Below are 22,664 nucleotides of genomic sequence, written 5' to 3'. Positions count from 1 at the left end.
AAGACGTAGAAGGGGCAATAAGGATGATCAGAAATACAGAACTCCTCCTCTATTAGGGAGAATTAAATACCATAAAACTCTTTGCCTTGGAAAAGTTATGATTGAAGGAAGGTACAAAATATAGCTATTGAATACTACATCATATAAAAGCAGCCAAAGTACTTCTGGCTCACTGTAAGATTCTGCAAGAGAAGTTTGTCGAGATATTCGGGAGACCTAGGAACAAACAGCAATCATTATGAGGTGTCATGGTTTAACCCCAGCCAGCAAAAATAAACCCCACACAGCCGCTCGCTCACCCCCCCCTCCGGTGGGATGGGGGAGAGAATCGGGAGGGCACAAGTAGGAAAGCTCCCGGGTTGAGATAAAAACAGTTTAATAATCGAAATAAAACGAAGTAGAACAGTGATAATAACAATGAGAACAACAACAATTACAGGATACACAAAGCAGGCGATGCACAACGCAACCGCTCACCGACCGCGTGTCACGAACGGGGGCCGAGCCCCCCTCCCCCCCCCACCTGGTTTTTATACTGAGCATGATGTCACATGGTATAGAATACCCCATTGGCCAGCTGGGTCCACCACCCCGGCTGTGCTCCCCCCTCCCGGTGCAAGCATCACCCAGCAACAGCCAAAGCATCAATGGGCCATCAACGCTCCTTTCACACCAAACCCAAAACACAGCACACCCCCAAGCTACTGGCAAGAAAGTTAACCCTGTCCCAGCCGGAACCAGGACATGAGGAAATGGAAGCTCTTCTGCAAGAATTTACAACTGCTTTGCAAGTAAGCAACCACAAGCTTGCTGAAAGATCAGAATGACTACTACCAAACTAAAAGGTATTGTATTAGTGATATGAAACCTCTACCAAAAATCTGAGACATATTACATCATTTTACTAAAATTAAGCTGAACAGAGATTCAACGATGGCAAATTAGTACAAAAGATTTAAAAAAAAAAAGACACTATAGCATAATTATACTAGGGAGACTTTGAAGCAATGGAGAAACAAGGTGAGGAATCAAATACTAGAGGTGGATCTACAGTACTCTACGAGAATCAAAGGCCTCTACCTTCAATTGGCACTGCTTTGTCTAGACACAAATATTCAAGGAGCTTACCTCCTATACCAAAATACTCCTACTCAGGATCTCTGAAGAAGAGTTGAAAGGTGTAGTGGTTTACAATGTAACTAGTTATGATATCATTTATATATCATTTCAAGAACTTCGCAGACCCCAAGTATCCTCCAAGAAAAAAAATCTCAAAGGGAAAGGAAGCCAGACCCAAAGCCAGGTCTAAAACCTTTCAAACAATCAAAATATTTCTTTTACAGATTCAGAAAAGGTGCAGGCAATGAGAAGGAAAACAGATAGTTCCTAGAGAGTGTTTTTTCTTTAAGGTGGATATGTAGAAAAAACAGGCTATTAAGGGGAATAAAGTTAATATCTGCATCAGTGATTCCACTATTATTTCTCTGCTCTTTACTTAAAATGAAGAAACCCTAGTATCTGTGTCTGTTGTAGAACAAAAAGACCACCAAAGAAAAAATAAGATCCGGTTGTTTGGACTTCTTTATGAATGCTGGATGCCTGAAATCAGGAGAAGCAATGGCACACAACTGTTTTTCACAAGCACCAAAGAAGTTTGAGGCAGCCTACTTATAAGTTCAAGCCATAGACTTAAACATAGACTTCTACCACAAATGTCTTTATTTCCTCCTGATGCTCTATACGTAGCCAATCACCAGTAAACAATCATGTAACACATTAAAAGACATTTAGAGAATGGAGCTTGGTTTCAGTCTTGCTATACATTGGTTCCTCATTCTAATACAATAAAAAAGATTACAAAGATACTAAGCATTCTGTATTCAGACTAACGTGGTGTCATGCTGCGTATGCTAAATGAGTTAAATAGTTAAAAAGAAGAAAAAGAAAATGGACAGATGTCTTGCAGAAGAAGCATTACCTAGCTAAATGAAGAAAGTCTTCTGGAAAGAAAAGCTACATATAACTAAACAGTATGTGACCAGGGAATGCAGCAGTGAATTCTGTGGCAAAATATGAATTTAAATAATTATGAAATTACTGAAGAGGCACTAACTTTACTAAAATTATTGTGGAGGGAGAGCTATCATCTCCCAATAGATGGTTGGGAATAAGGGATAACAAAGGTAAGAATGTAAGACAGCAGCCATACCAGCTCAGATCAAAGGTTCATCTAGCCTGGAATCCTGTCTCCAACAGTGGCCAATAGCAGATGCCTAGGGAAGAGTATAAGAATAGGGCAAGTGTATAGTGATACTTCCCCAGAATGCTCTTCCAGTGTCCAGTAAGAGATACTTGTGACGCTCCAAGGCTTCAAAGCTCTCTAGGAATTGCCATCCTTTCCTACTGAGTATATACAGACCACTTTTTGTAGCAAGAGCTCCCCTTCCACCCATTTATAATACCTCCCAACAACATGCTTCTCTCCCAGCTTTGGCCACAGGTAAAACTCATACCTACCATTTCCCTGATTCACAAAGCACCTTCTTTCGACAATAACTTCATTATACATTAGAGAGGCAGAAAATAATACTTATATCTTACACATGAAAAAAACCAACATAATTAAAAAAACCCACAAGATCAGTAGGCAAAATATGAAACATACAAGCTGAGAACCTGAAAGATGGCTTAACAAAATCATAAATTTGTGAATGTAAAAACCACATGCAAATTTACAAGGCATAAATGACAAAAGGCAGAGTATCTGGTCTTTCATCAGTCATAAGAATTACATATATGGCTCTTGAAATTGCAAGTTACAAAACCTTAGTATTTGTATTTCCCAGTGTGCTTCTATCTGCTATCATGATGCACAGTAAATTGCATTCTTATGTTTACAGTTACAGAAGCAAGTATATTTTTCATGCAAAGCATACTGCATTTTCTGGTATGTAGTGATAAAAGATGTGGTATTTCCTCCTAATTAGGCTGAAGAATTTGAAACAAGACTACCTTATATCATATACTGGTGGTCTAAGGTCATGTGGACCATGAGCAAAGGCACAGTGAATTCCATTCTTCACACAGTGGCCCCGGGCATCTGTTTCATGAATGCACGTTCCAGTCTTGTAATATCTGAGATGATACTTCCTTTCTGTATCCCCTGTTGTTCGATGCAGGTAAGGGCAACTACATAATAGAAAGAGGAAAGTTAGAGCACTGCTTTGAATTTTGCTTTTAACAATTTAATTCTGAATTATGCTGTTTCTCTTATTAACAAAAAAATTTATCCCAAACAAACTACCATCACAGATCAGCTTCAAAATGAAAAACATTAATCTATTTCTTAGTCTCTGCTAAAGTCATAAGAATTTATAGCAGGCTGGCTCACAAAGATATTATTAATAAATCTAATAAGCACCCCTGTAAGCAACAACATCATCTGAGCTAAGAAATGACATCTTCCATACTGATACAAGCTCAAATAATTTCCACACTAAGAGGTACAAGAAATTTTTTTTTAATGTTATCGTCATCTAAAATCAAGGGGTACTTGAAGCATGGTGATTTTTTTCCTGCCTGCTCTTTATAGACACGGAACTTATTGAACAATCTCAGGGGAAATCTAAAATGACTCTTCTATTAAAAGGAAGAGAACAATTTTTACATCAGCAATACATCTTTGTACAGATACTAACCATTTTTCAGAAACAAGTATGTGAGTTACTGTCTGTACTTTAAAATGGCTAGCATCATGTATGGATTATAATTCCAACTACCAACAGTAAAGAAATTTTTAAAAAACCCACAAAAATATATACACAGGGATGTCTCTTCTCTCACAGTTTATTTCAGTGTAATTAATTTTGGTCTCTGCTGGTTTTGGAAAAATACTAATCTCCAAAAACTACTTTGCCCCATCCCCAATTAAAAAGAAACTGCACCAAAAAGCTTAGAGACTGATACAGAACAAGAAGTGAAAAGTCCCACAGAAATATTTTACTTTGAATGGAGGGAGAATAGTGAAGCACTAAGTAGACTTTAACACTCACAAAAATTTAGGCTGGCTTAAGCTTTATTTACTATATTATAAAAAGGCTATTTAGAAACTAGGCTAAACAAATGCAATTGTTTGCAAACATTTACAAGTCTGGTGTTAATACATTTACAGCAAAATCATACATTCTTCCTGCTGTGCTAAACAACTGCAGCTTGTGCTGATTTCCAGGAATTAATGCTGTTTATAATTTCTGAGAATCAAGTTGCTTCCTTATAGGAATTTAAAACCAGCATTCTGTTAAACAAGATAAATGGGCTGCAGCTAGTGATTTGTACCTATCTCTTTAAATACGAACAGAATTAATTAGTGCAAAGACTAGGTATACCAAATTCAGTGCTACATCTCATTTTGTCAGTGTAAGATGGAGCACAGTCTACACTCAGGATCTGAAAGCAGTTCTTTCACACTTCTTGGCTCTACATGGAAAGATAGACAGGATGCAATCTTTGTTGGACCCATTATAGTGCCTCAGCTGAACTTCGTGAGAAATTCTGTGTGATATGTGAATAGCACTGATGCAGCCCTCCTGTTCTGCTAGAATTGCTACTGACATGGAAAAATGAGAAAACCCACAAGAGTCAATCAGATACTTTTGCCAGCACTAGTTCTGTACAGAACTCTAAACAAGAGGAAATGCAATCTGAGGCTGTATTTTTGTTATTTCTAACTGTCCCACCACTAGCAGAATCTTTGCAGGGGTCAAATGTTTCCATTTTCCCAGCAGACTGTTCATTACAAACTCTAATCTTTCACTCATATATGCACACCTCACGAAGGTGAGAATAATCTGTCATGTTCTTATGCATAATGTTCATGCCTCCATTTTCATCTACTTAAGTTTGCTTGTTCCTGTTGGTAACAAGAATTAAATGTCTTATCTTCCATGCAAGAAGTGTACAGGTGTTTACATCTCATTGCTTGCCTCTAAGTCCATGGTTCCTTGTCAGAGGGCAAACATTTTTGCTCAAATATCTGCAGTTTTTCCCTAGCGAAATTGCCTTATTAGTGGAGGTCCCCCCAAAAAATGTTAAAGCCTTAAATTATTTTTAAATTACTGTTAAAAAAAAAAAAATTCAATGGAATATAGACATCGCTTGTTAGACAAGCTAGGCACAACTACTTGTATGCAATGTGAGAGAGGGAGAAATACTCAGGTCACAATTTTTCCCGCAAAAAGTCAACATGGATTCCAAAAACAAGCTGGGAAAGAAATATAAACCGTGTAACATGAGCCTTACTTCTGCTAAATTAAACCTAAGACTCAATACTTGTGCCATCAATAGCTAACGAAATCTGAATTTTATTGAAAACACAGCTTTCCTACTGCACGTTTTGCTAGCTGCCTGAAGAGTCCTGCAACAGGTGAAGTCCTCCTCCAGAAATTAACAGAATGCTTTAATTAGGCTATCCAGTGTGACTGGGACAGTTTGTAATCCGAATTTTGTCTAAGACTTGTAAAGAACTAGATGAGAGCTCAGGGAGACTAAACAGCATGCAAACCTCAAAGAGCAAAAACAATGGCATCAATTTTGCATGTGTATGTTTTACATAAAAATGTGTTATTCATACAATGCCACAATAATACATATGCTGTTAACCACAGACATCTTGATCAGCTGTAGTTCATCGTAGGATCATTAGTCAGAAAGGCAAAAACCCCTAAGAAAAGCAGGTTTTAGATGTACTTGGTAGATAGTACTTATTCACACATAGTATCAAACTAAGCCAATGCACTGAAATATGCACAGAACAGATGTTCTACTCAACCTTTAATGAACTAGAGGGATGTTATAACTACCTTCACTTTATTAATTAAATAAAAAAAAATATTTTAATGGAGCATAAACCATTGTAATACACAGCTTTAAACAAGACTAATATTTTGATTTAAAATAGCTGATTTTAATTATCATGGGATTACATGGCTGCAAACTGATAAACTTGTATCTTATGTAGCACAGTTTGGTACTAAGGTTGTTCAGACATCACTTATTCCTTAGGAACAAAGTTTTTATTAAAAAAAAAAAAAAAGTTGTTCCTAGGCAGAATAACAAATCTATTTCATGGCCCATATTTCTACAGCCATCTCCCAGCTTAAAATAACTGTACTGAATCCTAACTTAGTAATGGTGAATCAGTAAAGAACATTACTCTGTATTTTTAAGTTCTATTGGAGTCTACACACAGCATTTAACTATTGAAATCAGCTTTGTTTTCTGCTCCGTATCTCACAAAGTAAAACTGTCATTACATTATTCAAAGTAAGCAGATCTATATACCATGAAACAGAACATATGTTCACAAAAACTTAGGTTAACTGATTGCTGAAATGTATATTTCCTTTTCACACTCTTCCTAATTCACATCATAAACATTCCAAAGATATCCTTTAAGAATAAAACAGTTCCAGTTTAAAGGGTAATGCTAGGTGTTCTTAAGTGTATGAAAACAAGTACATAGTTCTACTTTTGTTCAACCTTGAGGCACTGACATATTTTTCCCTATGAAACGTGCTTTCCTTGAAGTGCTCTCCTGTAGTACGCTTCTGTAATTCATTCACCCTTGGAGCAGTCTTAAGTTACAGATACTAACATACCCAAAATAATCTCGTCTTTTAGAATCTGACATCAGTTGACTACAATAGTTGAAAAACACATCAGGTTAAAAAAAATTATCACTTCCATCCTCACTTGTGAAATTGTGAGGAATACTATTCACTGCTCAAAATTAACTCTACAAGTAATTTAGTCTTTCTCACAGGCCCTTCCTTAGAACAGATTGTTTTAGTTTGCTACCCTTAGAAAAGCCCTCTTCTAAACAGCTTTAAAATTTTGAGCTTCCTTTCATTCCAAGTTGAAGTTTGGAAAGAAATATCACAGTGAAGCCTGGGTGAAACCAACAATTTCTGCTTTAACTCTCTTCAAAGTATGTTCCTGAGAACAAGTATGGGTGTCATCACTCTACCTTTCTCACTAGTTCTCCATCAACTCACAAACTGCATTAACCTAACCGTGTATTCAGATGAGCAGAACAGAGACATAGATAAAAGCCAAAAAAGTACCAGCATGTTGTCACAGATAGATTAAAATGAAGGTGTCCTGGCACTACTGTTTATAACCTATTTCTATACGAATTTGACGTTGCTCCAAATAAAAGGCTAAATTTTAGGCAGAAGACAAAACAGGGTCAAAAAAATACTCTTTTGCTGAGTTCTGAAACAGGAATACTGCCACACTATAAGCATGTCCTCAGAAATGCTGGTGTTTTCCTCCATTTTTTTCTCCTGCCACTACAGACACGCTCTGGCATCTTCTACCTTTAAAAAAATTACCTTTGACTTCTCCTGCCTTTCCCAACTATTTTCCCTGTATGCCTTTTCTCTTCTACCTTAACTTCAATCAGCTATCAACTTACTATAGTTGACTGCCATTTCCAGCCAGCAGTTCTCAGGATCAGACCTCAAATAAGGCCTCCACAGTTCAGCTGAAACTTCTCTCACAAATGTCTCCAATAATCTCACCTTATAACTGAGTCAAAGAAAGCAGACTCCATTTTCTCTACTCACACCTATCTTCATTTTCTTAATTTACTGCCTGCTTTACTCAATTTTTCTCTCCTTGAAACATTGTTCTCCTTTGTTTATGGGAACTCAGTTACGTTCAATCCCTCTTGCAGCATATCTTCCAACTTCAGCATTCTCTTATGCCTCTGGTGAGGGGTCTCACCAGAGGACTTCAACCTTGGTCCCTGCTCTTATCCTTCTACATTTGGGCAATTTCACTGCAAAACACGAACTTGAAAACGACCACCTCTTTGCTGATAACTCCTAAACCTATCCATTTAATTCAAACTGTAAGCACGACATGCTAAGACAGAGCTATGAATCTCACTACTGGTCTTATTTCTGCCAAGTCCTCTGCACTTCCATTATGCCAGAAAACATAAGCAGCCTGTTTGTCATTTGGGCTCCTAACAAGGGAGTAATCTTCAGCAACTGTAGGGGACAACCTTTCCAATCCAATCCAGCAAAAAGGTTTCCACCTGACATCTCAGTAAGTAAACATCTCCTCTTATTTGCTTCTAACAATTCAATCTTGCCCTTTTAAAACATTGCTTCCCTTTTCCTCCTTTAGAATCAATATCTGTCACTCAATAATGAAAGGTCAATTTTTGTCCCCAACCAATCCATGACACGAGCATCCATTATCCTCATTTGTTGATTTTCAAAGAAGAACTGTCCATGCTGCCCCAGGATTGGCAGGAGTGTTTTACAAACACCTGAAAAGGTAATTAATTGTTCTCTTTTAAATCATCCCTCAGAGACATTTTTTGCTGTTTACATTGCTTAGGCATGGTACTCAATATTGTCATGCTGCCTAGTGCATTTTTGTTGTTTACCTTCTCTTATCTCTGTTGTTTAGTTTGTAAATCCTCTGGGAAAAATCCACGTTTTCTTCTGCAACTACAGCCTATAACACAAAAGATACCTGATCCGTGACAAGTACTGCTATACACTACAGTAACCAAAATAATTAATCTTCACTTTTTAAAAGAGGTGACCAGCATAACTACATATTTCCTGGCTGTTTTCCTGCAAATATTTTTTGTCAAAAGTCCTTCCTTGCTTCTATCACTGCAGATGAAGGTAGCTCCTCTGACATATGACCACAATACACCCAGCTCCTCTATATATGCCTGCCTGCCATACTGTACCATTTGTTCATTCCCATCTCCACAAATGTTCTACCCCTGCCCAAGTTCACTGCAGACCCTCTGTAGCCTTTATCTAGAAGAGACACATGTCCATGGAAATGCAAACACTAACCAGGCTAGCCAGACAACTAACAGTGAACTCCTGCCTTTGCTTTTTCTCACTGGAAGCATCACAAAACAGTCATTCTCCTCTACTACCCATCAACCTCCACAAAACTTTTAAGTTTAAAATCTTCAAGCCATCTCTACACAGTATGGTTTGCACCTACTGGTCAATTTCAAAGTTGTCAGGAGAAAAAGGAAGCACAACTGAAAAAAAAAAAAGTGGTGCAGCAACAATACTAGCAGAAAACCAGTTTCTTATGTTATGCTTTAAAGATAGTCACAAAGCAAAATCATAGTTCTAACTCTATGACAGCCTAAAGAATACATGCTTATATAAAAGTATATGTGCCAAAAACTGACAAATCGCTTATAGAAATCTGTTTTCAAGTAAACTGCAGCAGGGTTCTATTGATCATTTTCGCTAAGGAGAAACTAGCATCTTTCTTTAATGTCATTGATAATACTATAAACACCTAGGACTGAAAGAAATCACTTACTCATCTCCATCTGGACAGATTCCTGTAGTCTCATCATATTTTGTACAATAAACATCTGGACTGTAGTTAAAAGTCCCGTCACGCCTTCGTATAGGTCTACGACGACGCTGATTTAGGAAATGCCAATGAAAACAGGTAAATGGTCTGTGCTGGGCACACTTGTGCTGCAAAAATAGAGGGCACTGCTCTGTCCTAAATTCCTTTAGATACCTAAAAAAATTAAACTGTGTTACAAGTTTATCTTATCGGAGGCACATTTTTACAGTATTAACAGGGCACTTGACAATTCAGTGCACATAGCCCGTGAAAAATTGTACAAATGTACCTGCATACAGTTTTAGTTCCTATGCACAATTTACTGTTCAGCTGTTGAATACAAGTGACTTCATTTTTTATGACACATGCATTACTAATAAAATACAGTGGAATACCTGGCAAATTATACTATGTTTTGTAACTAAACTAAAATAAAATAAATACATTAATTTAAAAAAGCACAGTATTTAGAATATTGTCCTAAGTAACAACCAAACAGAGATTATAAATCCAACAAGTTACTTGAATAAGCATTCATATTGCTTGCTACCATACAAAATAGTCCTACAAAGGCTATTTTAGCTAAATACCACATTTAATATAAACATTAGTCCTTAATCACATTCCCAGAATGCGGACACACTATATAGAAAGCTAGAGGGTTAAAAGAGGTTTATGAAGGTTATCAGGGGCTATGAGAGGACTTCAGCAAACTTATTTTAGCTACTGTTACGTTTGTGTTGAGACAGTCTGGGGTCTTTGAAGGTTACTTAAGTGTTAGTAAGGCAGTCCTTCATCAGCATGCAGGGCATAGAAGCTAGTTAGGAAGCCTGATACTTCTTTCTATAGGATATCAAGACCATGCCAGACTGGGCACTACTGTGGCATTTGTCAAAGGATGTAAGACAGCACTTCTTCCTGTCTCAGTTTATATCTCTATTAGACAATTTAGCAAGTTCATTATGTTGCTAAAGTTATGGAGTATTTGCAGAGGAAGGGGTATATGAGGGCTTTGCAGAAGAACCTTAGAGTTCCCAGAGGTCTCTAAAAGGATGCAGGATGTGTAACAGGCTACAGGAGAACTGAAGATATAGGGAAAGGAAAGGATTAGAAAGAGGAATAAAGGGCATCTTTTCATTCTCAGTTGCTTAAATTGGCACATGTAATGACACAGTTATGAAGTATGTCTTTAAGCTTAAAGAAGAATCTCTAAACTATCCAGGATTGTGGGGAAGAGGGAAAAAAAAAATAGAATTCTTGTACATTAAGGGCTGTAGGACGGGCTGCAGCAGTATCTAGGTAAGTGGCTATGTTCTTGTGGTCCTTCTGAGAGTGCTGGAAATGTGACATTATAGAAGTGATGATACAGGGAATGGAAGTGAAGGAATGCCACAGTTAAGTGATAAATTATTCTGCATTTGTGGGGAGCACATGGTCCTACATGAGATGGGTTGTCAGTAGTGATAGAGGGCTGCAGGGACTTTATAGACCGTATGAGAAGAAAATGGATAGGCTTGCAGAGAGGATGGCAAGCACATGGGAGCTGTCTTTCCGTACAGCAAGGTCTGCAAAAATCGTCACGGAAACGTCCCAAGGACTCGAGCTGAGGCTGGCTATGCAACGCTTAGGAGAAGTGGCAGGGCTGCTGCCATAGCTTGGAGAGGGCGGTCTCGGAGTACGAGAGGGTGCTGCGGGGCTTGGGATGCCCGACGACGCCGGCGGGTCACAGTGCGGATCAGAGAGGCACGACCGCGGGAGCGGACGCAAGGCGCGCAGAACCGCCGCAGGCGCTCTGCAGTCAGCGGTGCCCGGGCCGCCTCTATCTGGCCGGCACAGAACGGGGCTTCCTCCCCGCGGCGCCTGGAGCCGGAAAACGAGCACGGCGGAGGCCGGCCAGGGCCAGGCAGTCTCCTTCCTCACAGACCTGCCGCCAGTGCAGGAGGCCGCGCGGAGCAGGCCTGGCACACAGCCGGGCGCTCTGCCTCGGGTCCCGAGGCCCTCCCCGCGCGGCGTTGGGGCCCAGGGAGCAGGGCGCCTCCAGGACGCGGTACCTACGTATAATGCGTCGGCTGCTCGGTCTGCGGGGACCCACCGGCCCCGCCGCCCCGCGACACCGCTTTCGAAACCGACGGCATCTTCCCCGGCGGCCAACAGAGCGCAGGCGCAGCCCCGTCCTGCTGGCCCCGCCCCCCTGAAACGCGACGCCACCGCGCCACCCCACGAGCGCGCGCGCCGGGTGCCTGCCCGCTGCCCCGCGCAGCCCGCGCGCCCAGGCAGCAGCAGCGGCGACACCGCCCCCGCAGCGCGCGCGAGCAGGCCCGCGCGGGCCGGGGCGCCCCTCGGTGCCCGGGGACGGCGGCCTGGGCCGAGCGTGGGTTCCCGGACACGATGCACCCGCAAGAAGCGCCCGGCTACACATCTGAGTCCTCCGGCGCCCTTGGAGGTGCGTTCTAGACAGAGCGTGCAGAGCGTCGTCAGCGAGCTTCAGCTGATGGCCTCATAGTCTGTGCTTCTAACAACAACATGCTGCAGACACATAGGTTGCAAATTTTCCAACACCTTACAAACAAGAGACTATGTAGTTTTACAGGTAGAGATTCTTTATTAAACACGTATAATATCACCCGAAAATAAGGCACACACGAAGGGGCAGGTCTTTATTCCCTTAAACAAAGCAGTACGTTGCTGGGTTCACTGTTTTAACAGAGCAGGGAGAAAGCAAGCTAGTTAGAGAAACAAGCATTACACCTTAGGTCAAAATAAATAAACTCCAGGATCACTCTTTTATTCGCCAGGACACCCTTACTTGAAACATTCTACTGTGGTAAAAGTTGAATCCCAAGACAAATTAAACCTTGTGACAGTACCAAACCAACTATTCATTTACTAGGCATCATCTGGCTAAACTACAGGGACTCCACAGCAAAATCAAAAGCCACGGTGGTGCCTGTTGTTCAGAGACTCATCAGCAGTATTGGACAAACATGATGCTAAACCAGCTTTCTCTTTAGCTCCAGCCTGTCTCACTAGCTGCTGCTGTATTTGGTATTTTTGGTTTGTTTGGGGGTTTTGTTTTGGGTTTTGTTTGTTTTTTTTTTTTTAATTAGGAATGCTAATGGCACAAAAACAGTTTTGCATTTTTACATTTGAAAGCTTAAAAAAAAAGCCTCTAACTTTGAAGGGAACTAAGTCGTATTAGTAGCTTAGATTCTTCCTCTCCCAAGAAAAGTCTCCAGTGTGCAAGTTGGAATATCTATGAACCTGTAGGAAAAACTAGATACCATATTGTTCAATGAAACTAGGGGTTTCCGCCACAATATAATGCAAGCCAATCACTTTGATTCCCTGCAAAAACCTCTCCTACCAGTGATGATCACCTAATCACGGGCATGCCTAAAAAGTTCTAGTCCAGAAAGCAAGCACCGAGTATGCATTAAGGGTTGAAGAAGGCAATTTCTACATTATTTAGTAGAATTACAAAACCAATCAGAACAGAAAGAATCACATATTAATGAATCATACACTTACAGTTGTCTTCAATAAAAGTTGAACACACACTGTGACTAGCAAAATGACAAATGAAGGTCACCTTCAGCAGCAATTTTACAGACGTACAGCTTTGATATTTTAATACACTGTGCATGTAAGAAAAATAATCCATGAAAAAGAGATTGGTTGTATAAAACGTATCTTCAAGTGCAAGATGATTTGCAATACATCCTGTTCGCCTCTACTGTGCAATGCAGCAAGAAGATACTCCTTGCACTACCAGTGCAATTTACTAAGCTAAGACTAGCACAGAAAGCAGCATGATACACGACGGAATCAAGCTTGCAAGAAAAGGTTGCCGATAGGCTGGAAAAACAAATTTTCCCATTAAAGTGTCAGTACGGCTTTTAACCAGGTGAACGCCAGCAAACTTTTGGCAGCTCCTTCACTGCAGCCACACTCCCGTCCTCATTCCTCCTTCTGCGACTGCAAGGGAGCATTGCTTTTTTGGGCCACATCTGAAGTGTCCACGATCTCCCCGGAGAAAACCGCTTCCAGCCGCTCATCCATCTCCGTTTTTTCCCTGAACACGCACCAGAGCAACAGCCCCGTGCACAGCAGGCTGAGAGGCAGCACCTTCACCCACGGCTTCTCGTGGTCGCTCCCCATAGACCGGCTGACGCTCCACACCCGCGGACTGGCCTTGCTGGCGGAGAAGGGGATGGCCCCCCCGCCCTCCGGCTCCGCGCCCGCCGCGCCCTCTGGACCCCGCCGCCGCGCCAGCCCCCTCCGGGGGCCCGGCAGGCGCAGGGACCGCCGCGCCCTGCAAAGACACACGCGTCAGCGGCGCGGCGCGCGCGGCCCGCGCCCCCGGCCCCGCGCCCGTCACCTCACCGCCAGCGGCCCAGCGCCCAGCTCATCCCGGCGCGCCGCACTGCCCGGCTCCGCCCCGCGCTGCCCGGAAGCGGAAGCGCGAGCGCGCCGGCCGCAGCTGGATTGGCAGACGACCTGCCCTGGGGCGAGCTGCCGTGGGGGGGGCGCTCGGCTGCTGCCGAGGAGAGGGCGGCCGGAACGGCGACGGTGGGGGCCTGCGCGCCGGCCGCCCGGCAGGCTGACGAACCGGACTGCAGGAGGAGGCAGAGCGACTGGAGACGGCATGCTCGGCGTCCTCCGGATCCTACGGTGATGTTTCCACAGTTTGTGTTGGAAGAGTCCATTTTATTCCGTATTACATACAGAGAATTGCCACGTATTCCCTTAACACAGCTATCCTTTTATAACAATTCGGTGTTTTCATGGCACCTTTCCATCAGATCCTGAACAACTTTCATTTTATCCACCCGCTATCAACCTCTGAATACGGGTGGAGTAGTGTGTTATGCACTGCAGTGGCAGAAAACATTTCTTCTGCTGCTCAAGTTTGCACAGAAAACATGTTAGCATGATGAAATAACATGTTCTTAATAGTGCACTTACTGCCTGTCATACAACATCTTACAGCATTAGTCTTGAACTATTTTGTATTTACACCACGTGTTGCCATGCTTGATCAGAGAAAATAACAAAGCTGGGACTGGAGACACAGAATCCGTAAACCTATGCCTAATACTGGCCTTAGCAAAGGAGTTTGTGTTCTCAGTAACTAGCCAACTGTTCTCAGTAATGGTGAGCCCTCGCTCCATTATGTTCCTTTTGTTTTAGGGCAGAAATTCAGAAAGTCAAGAATACTTGCAGAAGGTAAATCATTTTAGTGCCACGATACACATTCAACTTGCTTGACATTCCGTATGAACTTGCTGTTTACCACCCAAGTTTCTTCATACAGTGTCATTCCAAATTCCTGTATCGCCATGCAGGTGCTCATCATCCTTTGACCCATTAAGCACAGTTGTCACTGCAGTTGCCAGTTTGTGACTTAAATGTTCAACGCTGGTATTTTCAGCTGTAATATTTAAAGACATCAGTTATTTCTGCTTTTAAACACCAAAATATTTTTGTCACAGAATTCGCTAAATAGTTTTGAAATAAGTCATCTAGAGTAAGCTGTGAATTCTGCTTTTGATTATACAGTTCTAATCTGCAATAATTAAATGAACTACCAAACAGGTGGAAATACTGTGCAAGTTACATAGTTAATAGTTTAAACATGAAGATAAAATGCTTTGCAAAAATTCTAATATGATGAGTTTTGCCTAGAAAAGACACCAATTTAAAAAAACAGAGAAGAAAGTTTCTCAGAACAAAAAGAAGAAAAAATTAAGTATGTCACTACTTTTAAGCTAATTTAATTAGCACAAAGGTTTATTTTCTTGAGGTGCCAATTCTGAACATAAAAGGTATAAATATATATTCAGGGAAATTAAATCCTCCTTAGACAAATAGTTCATGTAATAATGGGCACAATGGACTGGAAGGAACGGGGGGGACGAACAAAAAAACCCCAACAACAAAACCAAAAAACAACTTGTCTGGAATTAATCCAGATAAGCCTTGCCTCTTCCTAGCCAGCACCAAACAGTCTTTCCTTCTAAAAACTGCAGGTGGTATGGTACTTACTTAACAGAAATCAAAGTGAGGAAAAAAAGGTGACTAAGAAAGGATAAAACCAATTCAAACAGATACAGAGAACATTTCAAGTGTTCTTGAAGAAGTCAGGCCTTGTGGTTGACTATGCAGAAAGTGGAGTTACTTAAAAGATGCTTATGTGCTATGAATGCTGTTAACACAGATTTCCTTTTTCTTTGGTACCTTAAGTACTGGAGACAAACTTCAAGTACAACAGCAGTCAAAATTTTTCTATAAAGCTAAAATTGCAAGACATCAACAGATTTTTTGGGGGCAAAATAAGTCCTCTTGTGCAGGAATCAAGACCTTAGTACTTACTAAAAACTTTGTCTACTGAATTTTACCTCCATATATGACAGATTATTTCATCCTTGCTGTAACCAAAAACAACATTTGGGTATTCACATTCTGAATAGACAATAATGAAAAAGAATGATACCAAAAAACTCACCAGAATTTCCTTTGTATGCAATACCGTGCTGGCTTAATAAATCTTTAAGTTTTTTTATTTCTTTAGAAAGTTGCTTGTATTCCTAAGAAAGAAAATACATTTAAAATGGCTCTCCCACTCTCCAAATCCATACATAAAATGGGAGTTTATAAAAAATAATGGGTCTGTGCACAGCTGTTACAGCTTTCAACTTAAAAGGTCTTAAAGATAAACTGCTTATTCTAAGAACAAGGTGCAAATTTTATAAAAAGATGTATTTCTATGTTGCCAAAACAGGAGCCAGCTTTTTCCATGCCTGAGAATAAAAATTAGGAGTGCTTTCTGAGACTATTTTGGATCTATCCTCTAACTAGCATTTTATCATAGCACAAAATTGCATTCGTAGGTTTGCTACAGGACCAGCCTTATTTTATTTTATGTCATAATGCTACAGTCTGGAAATTTGTCACCTCCTCAACTCTTGACCTGGTAACTTCCTGTTCTCACTTTCAGCAGTTTCTGTTAACTTACAGAGCCAGGGCTTTTTTAGTACTTTAGAGACTCAAACCACATTATCTGAAATCTCAAAGAAGCCCCAGTTTTTTTCTTGTGTTTTGGTTATTACACGAATCAGGAAAGAGCAAAAGATTAACTATTTAAGATTCTGTGGTTACCAAAACAGGCAACTTTATGTCAATTAAGCTATGATGAAGCCAGAAGAAGTAGTACAAATTATTAAATACTGTATTGTTAACTATTAAAAAAAAAAAAAGGTGAATATAACAGTACCACATCAAAATGGTAATCTTTATATAAGTATATTCCGCTTAACTACAGTTTATTTGGTTATATTCAGGAATTACTATGTGGTGTTTTTTTCTTTGCTACATTTTCAAATAAAATGACAACAGCAGCTTCCTCTCTGCATTATAATGAGTTAATTCCCTTCCATGCTCTTTTTCTGATGTTCAGCTTGCACTGTTTTAGGCTGAGCACACCTTCTACCTCTATTTTCTCCATTTCAATTCTGTTGCAGAAGGACTGTTCACACACATGAAAGTCATTCAGAAATGGACACAGCATAGATCATTCTGCCTTTTGCTTGTGTAACAGCCAACGCATTCTGACACAAGTCTGGGTAATTATCCACAGAGAGAAGTGTCAACACTCCCAAGGCTGGTTACACATTTATTTTCACTAGTAATTCCTTCCTGTTTCCAGACTGATATTCCCCAGAAAGAATACTTACAAGGTGTTCATAACCCAAGTGCGTACACAAATTCCTACATACCCTCCCCATCTTCTTATTGGGCATTCAGTTGTGCTGGTTTGTTTTTGACTTAAGGGCTAGCATAAAGACAACAAATCACTCTGTATCTAGACTGTTACATATTGAAACCAGAAAAGATAATAAAAGAAAAATGAACAGATTTCAGCTGAACCCAGAGTATTTACATAATGCTGTCACACTGATACTGTCATACAGTAAAAAGGTGGCAATTTAATTCCACATTGTAAATACTATGCTCTATACCTTACTGCACTTCTCCACTGTTTCAAATTCCAGACTTATCTTCTTATGTTGTTTCTCAACTTCCTTTTCTTCTGTTGCTTTTAGAAGTCCTGCTTCTTCAAAAATCTCTTTCAGTATTTTTTTGTATCCCTAAAAAAGAAAGTTTCCAAACAACGATAGATCAATCCACGCGACTCTCACCTCTGCTTGTAATTTGCACTGGCTATTCCAATTCCTCAAGCTTCACTGTAGAAAACATTACAATTACCAGTTGATATAGCAGTTACAAAGCACAAAAATTACTATTGGCCAACTGCAGAATAAATGCATCCATTCCAAAAGGAGAAACTGCAGAAGTCACTGGCTATGTGACAGTAATTGTTCTTTACCAAATAGAGTTGGAAGAAATTAACAAACCTGGTCAGTTATTAGTTCATCATACAGAAGCTGCTCTGCTTCATCCCACTTCCTTTGTAGTGCTTCAGTCAGAGTCGGATAAACTGAAAAATGGAAGTCAAACCATGTAAAAACCAACAGCACTGTCCTGCATTAGTTAAATGCTCCTCTAGTAGCATGCAATTGTATTTGTTTTAAGAACTCAATGTTTCTATACAGTACTTCGTCTCTACTGCTTTCAAGAGTTGGGGTTAAACTTAAATTCTGCTTCACATATTTGAAGTTTCTGGATAATGCCACCGACCAAAAATTTTTCTCTTATTTCCAGCTAGAAGGCCTCATATTTCTTTGTTGAATGTAATTCTAACTGAGCTCTCCCTTTTTGTAATGTAAGTTAATGAGCAGATACTACAGAGCTGATTCCTATGACCAGTCCAAGAAAAAAGCAAAAAAAAATCACTCACTGGGTCTATACTAGCAAAAACAATTTATTTGAGAAATACCTATGTGTTATAATGATTGGGATTGAAAATACACTTTGTAGTATATGTTACACTTAATACTCATTTATAGCAAGTTAGAAACTCAAAGAACCTGCAAATTTACACTCTGAGGTTGGTGTAACATGCCAGCTGCTCCACACACAAATGATTTTCTAAATCTTACCTAAAAGAGAGTGGGGATGGCACACGAGAGGAGTCTCAAATGTCAGAGAGTAAACACAAGTACTCGGCTCAGACACATAAGCCAATTTATTGCTCTTTCCACAAACAAGATGAACCTAAACATCAGTAAAACCAAAGATGAGCGAAACACCTCCACATGAAACAGGACCAGCATGGATGATCAATTTGCTGTCTTCCAATGTTAGCAGATGCATTTCTGTACATACTGTCATGTCAAAGCTTCCAGTGCTGTCACCCACAGAAAAAGAATCATAGCAAGCACATCTTCAAATTATTTTATCAAATGTTAAAATTACCTCCTCTAATGGGAAATGATCCCCCCATGTATCATTGCTCCTTGGACCCCCAGGCACCGTATTTCCAGCAAGAATGAGAGTAAAAAGGACACCCTTTAGAACCTCATCTGACATAAGCATAATTCACTTAACAAATTTTAGTTCTGATCAATGTGCTAAATAGAAAGAACAATACACATCTAGCCTGTAGAAATTTGTTTTCATCATTAAACTTGCAGCACCAGCATTTTCTGTCTGTTCAAAACTAAATGCCAGTGAAAGATTTGAATCATAATATCAAAGGCCATACAAGAATAGTAATTCTTTCTGTAGCCCCTATGGGAAATAAAGATGTTAACAAGGCACCTCCTTTACAGTACAGAATATTTTCACCTTGGTCAAGATATTTTGTCCCTCATCCCATCTTCACATTAGTTATTATTCCAACTATATATCCCTCTCTCTTAAGTATTGTATTGTCACCCATCATTGTAATAGCTAAGCATCTTCTACACGAAAAACAGCCTGTTGTGAACTATATGGTATCTTTAACTCTTCTTCACGATAGCGATCTATGTCATCAGGGAATGTGAGGTTTAATTCATTATATCTGTAAAACTGTATAACACACTGAGGGTGGAAAAAGAAAAACATTATTGAATAAAAGGATAAAGGATGTGTGCAAATCATGTGCCACACATTGGGCAAGTCTCAGACACCCTTCCTTACCCTGCGAGTTGAATAGTTACTTGGCACAGAGACTGTCTGAATGTGAAAAGGAACATTTTAACCACTCCACAAAATAAGAATTTTTACTTTTGCTTCAAATGTATTCACAGCAGAATCTGTTTCTCTTGAGTTGGTTCCTCTGCCACTCCCATATATTTGATTCCTTCCTTAATTCTCCTTGCATGCCTTCTGCTCTTGTTTTAACACCTTACTTAGCTTCTCAGCACGCTGCTGTTAACTGCCTAATTCTTTTCCCTCCTTTTTCCTGGATGTCTTTAGCCCAATAGGCTGGCATCTTGAATTCAACAAACAGCTCTTTTTCTGACACAAATTACAAAGCACTGTATGTTTCTACAGTAGTGATAATACCAGAATATTCCACTCTATCAAGGAAAAAAAGAGTTAAAAGTAACCAATGAGAATACATAAGTAAACTTCTTCAAAATTTTATGCTGATTTTAGCTTCCCTTCTTCATCCGTTCACCAAGCTCCTACAGGAATTCATCTTTATGTTTTATATCACATCTTAAATGATGACTTCTTCAAGGTAGGAATGTTTCAGTCTGTAGAGTGTCATGAGTGTGTGTAGAGAGTCATGCTGTCTGAATTAGCATAGTCTAGTTATTATACCTTTGTCTGTCTGCTCTTAGTTTCACATGAGTCTCCTTCCCTCATCCACATTCCAACAAATGTGTTGTTGTCTATTTCCCATTCATGCCAGATTCTGAAAAAACAGGACATAATTTTATTTTAAGTTACTGGAAAGAAAAAAGTGAACACTCAAGAAATAAAACAGGAATACCCTTACACCATGTTCAATTTAACTGTATATACTTCATTTTTGTTGTCTTAGTATTTCCATTTCTTACAGCCAAGACCTTATAAACAGTGTAGTTTGTTATTCAGGCTGCTACAAAGGGCACATCAACATTACTTCGAGAGCACAGTTTTGGATCAGCTTTCAGTTTGCAAACCATTTGCACTTACAAATCCATGTTTAAATCCAATAAAATACAGCTTATAGATCAATCCCACAACAAATTCCATGATGCTAAGTACCCTTGGATTGTTTGCAAGATTTTTAGTGCTAGTGAGAGCACCTACAAAAACTAGTCTCTACTTCTGTTAGTCCTAAAGCCAATGATACTCTCAGCATTTTGATGTACCCTTTTCCTCTCATATTGGCTCACTAATTATTGTGCACATAGGAAAAAAAGAGACATCTATATACGAATTATTTAGAAAGGCAGTAATTTTAAAGCAGGTTTCTGGTTTATAATTAAATTTATTTTAGGTCTTATGATTTGGATACTCTGAGGTCTTTGAATACTTTGTGATACTTTTCTGGGTCTACATTGAGTCTTTTATTACCTTTTATTAAATATGTTTAACACAACCACTAGGCATAAAGCACTCATTTCATTTTGTAAGGTTATATTCAGCTCAAAGTGAAAATAGTTAACAGACATGAAATCTTTGTTAATAGGAGCTGTAGTTATACACTATTGAATTTCTCACATGAACATATCACACTTGCAGTTGGCACTGATAATTAATCAGCCTTCAGCTAAAATAGGAGGTTAGTATTTATCAACAAAAAAATCTTAGTTTTTCAAGATGGGGTATTTTTATGCATAACGCCTTGGGAACTACAATGACCTAAGCTGACCAATAAAAGAATCTTAATTTTAAAACTGCCTCCTTTTTGGCAATCTATAAAATGGTCTGCTAACAACATTGGTAAAAAAGTTCTAAAAGCCTCACCCTAAAATCCCACTATAGGCATTCCATCGAAAAGTCTGCTCATGCTGAGTGACATTATGGAAAGGACAAAACTCATACTTGTACCTTAAAAGAAAAAAGAAAAGAAAAGAAAAGAAAAAGAAAAGAAGAAATGTTTCAGACTGAAATAGAAAACTAGGTCGTTCCTAACAAATATATATAATCAAATATCCAAATCCATTACTCACGTGGATTCCACAAAACTGAAACACTTGCCAGCAAGCCTAAAGAGATGTGCAGGGCCTAAAAACACCACAAAATGACATCAAGGAAGAATAATGTTTTGGTTAAATTTAAGCAAATTATTGTGGTGACAAAACTGCAAGGAGTATGTGACAAATTTAGTTTTCTGCTGTACATAAGGAAATTTTTATCTTCCATATGGATTACTGTACATTCCCACTAGTGCTATATTGGTTTGCGTCATGATCTTTAACATTTTTCATCTTCAACACTCAGTGAAACAGATAAGCCTCTCTCTACGACAGAAGTAAGAAACCGGTATACAAACAGATAGAGGCCAGATCCATAAAAGGAATCATCAGTGCAGATCTTGCCAAAAATCTAACACTGAAATCACCATAACTCTTGCTCGGCAGCTGTCTGTCCCCAAAATCATCCAAACTCCTCAAGTTTATACTAGTAAAGCCCATTTGCTCAGAATGTTGACAATGCTGCATATTTAAGTTTCACTGAGATTCTCGAACTAGGTATTCCTTTTCACAGTTTGCCTTCATGGTCTGATCCAGTTAGTATTCAACAAGATAAACCTTTTACTGTCAGACAGGTCAGCAGTTACAATTCTACTCTTGTAGAATTGATCACTTGAGCCTTTCTGTCAAAGGAATCCAAGACAGCTAACTTGTCATTCAAAAAAGGGCCAAAAGTCCTGAACTATGCACTACAGGGGTATTTCAGTGACCCTTACTTAAGGTAATTTTGCATGGAATGATTAAATATTTGTGAGGAAAGGAGAAGAAAAGAGATTATAAAGCAAATAAAATAAAACCCCATCCTGGGTTCTAATTCCCCACTGTCATGATCACCTATGTACTTTTTCCACAGATCTAGACAACCAATCCTAGAAACAAAGATCAGACCACCAGAATCATACCCTCTGGAATGCCTTAACCACTGGGATACAGGTTCTCTTTCCCATTTTTCTGACTGTATGATCTTGCATTTTATTCTACAGATTATCATAGGCTTGGCCAAAGGGTTTGCCCCTCTACTACATGTAATCTGTGCCTTAGTGATTAGGATACTCTCCCCACAGAGAAAGAAAAGCAAATTTGAATGTCCCTGAATGAATAAACTTATGCCTCCATTTCCTGGGCAGATGCTCTAAAAGAGAAATTATAGGAACTATTACCTCAACTGTCTTGTAA

The 22,664-nt window shown here is 39.6% G+C and overlaps 3 protein-coding genes across 19 annotated transcripts in view; all 3 read right to left on the bottom strand.

Annotated features, from left to right (window-relative positions):
- The window catches only part of UNKL (unk like zinc finger), a 60,849-nt gene extending 49,268 nt beyond the window's left edge, over window positions 1-11,581 (bottom strand). For 7 of the 13 annotated variants that reach the window (XM_075165664.1, XM_075165665.1, XM_075165667.1 and 4 more), the window contains exons 1-3: window positions 11,467-11,564; window positions 9,376-9,585; window positions 3,013-3,189 (exon numbers count right to left, since the gene is read on the bottom strand). In XM_075165664.1, the coding sequence (XP_075021765.1) occupies window positions 3,013-3,189; window positions 9,376-9,585; window positions 11,467-11,546 (467 nt within the window). In that variant the 5' untranslated portion in view covers window positions 11,547-11,564. Of the gene's footprint in view, window positions 1-2,209; window positions 2,274-3,012; window positions 3,190-9,375; window positions 9,586-11,466 lie in introns of those variants that run through there. The other 6 variants (XM_075165674.1, XM_075165666.1, XM_075165673.1 and 3 more) reach the window with 6 other exon arrangements.
- A 409-nt stretch (window positions 11,582-11,990) lies between these two features.
- On the bottom strand, window positions 11,991-14,350 carry UQCC4 (ubiquinol-cytochrome c reductase complex assembly factor 4). Its single transcript, XM_075165703.1, has 2 exons — window positions 13,795-14,350; window positions 11,991-13,723 (listed from the first exon to the last, which is right to left on the bottom strand). The coding sequence occupies exons 1-2, from the start codon at window positions 14,115-14,117 to the stop codon at window positions 13,369-13,371; spliced, it is 678 nt and encodes a 225-aa protein (XP_075021804.1). The 5' UTR covers window positions 14,118-14,350; the 3' UTR covers window positions 11,991-13,368.
- Window positions 14,351-14,625: 275 nt separating this feature from the next.
- The window catches only part of GNPTG (N-acetylglucosamine-1-phosphate transferase subunit gamma), a 14,552-nt gene continuing 6,513 nt past the window's right edge, over window positions 14,626-22,664 (bottom strand). For 3 of the 5 annotated variants that reach the window (XM_075165698.1, XM_075165700.1, XM_075165701.1), the window contains exons 4-11: window positions 21,465-21,519; window positions 21,259-21,342; window positions 20,125-20,218; window positions 18,471-18,585; window positions 17,826-17,908; window positions 17,430-17,558; window positions 15,917-15,998; window positions 14,626-14,842 (exon numbers count right to left, since the gene is read on the bottom strand). In XM_075165698.1, the coding sequence (XP_075021799.1) occupies window positions 14,718-14,842; window positions 15,917-15,998; window positions 17,430-17,558; window positions 17,826-17,908; window positions 18,471-18,585; window positions 20,125-20,218; window positions 21,259-21,342; window positions 21,465-21,519 (767 nt within the window). In that variant the 3' untranslated portion in view covers window positions 14,626-14,717. The remainder of the gene's footprint in view (window positions 14,843-15,916; window positions 15,999-17,429; window positions 17,559-17,825; window positions 17,909-18,470; window positions 18,586-20,124; window positions 20,219-21,258; window positions 21,343-21,464; window positions 21,520-22,664) is intronic. The other 2 variants (XM_075165696.1, XM_075165699.1) reach the window with 2 other exon arrangements.

This window comes from Calonectris borealis, chromosome 16, assembly GCF_964195595.1.
Source record: "Calonectris borealis chromosome 16, bCalBor7.hap1.2, whole genome shotgun sequence".
NCBI lineage: Eukaryota > Metazoa > Chordata > Aves > Procellariiformes > Procellariidae > Calonectris > Calonectris borealis.
This window is presented reverse-complemented; position numbering and strand designations above follow the sequence as displayed.

Excerpts from the sequence above, each read along its gene's own strand:
- UQCC4 (XM_075165703.1), bottom strand. The coding sequence starts at position 14,117 with ATGGACTCTTCCAACACAAACTGTGGAAACATCACCGTAGGATCCGGA. Across the intron at positions 13,724-13,794 it reads TGGGCGCTGGGCCGCTGGCG|GGCGCGGCGGTCCCTGCGCC; the intron begins GTGAGGTGACGG and ends GTGTCTTTGCAG.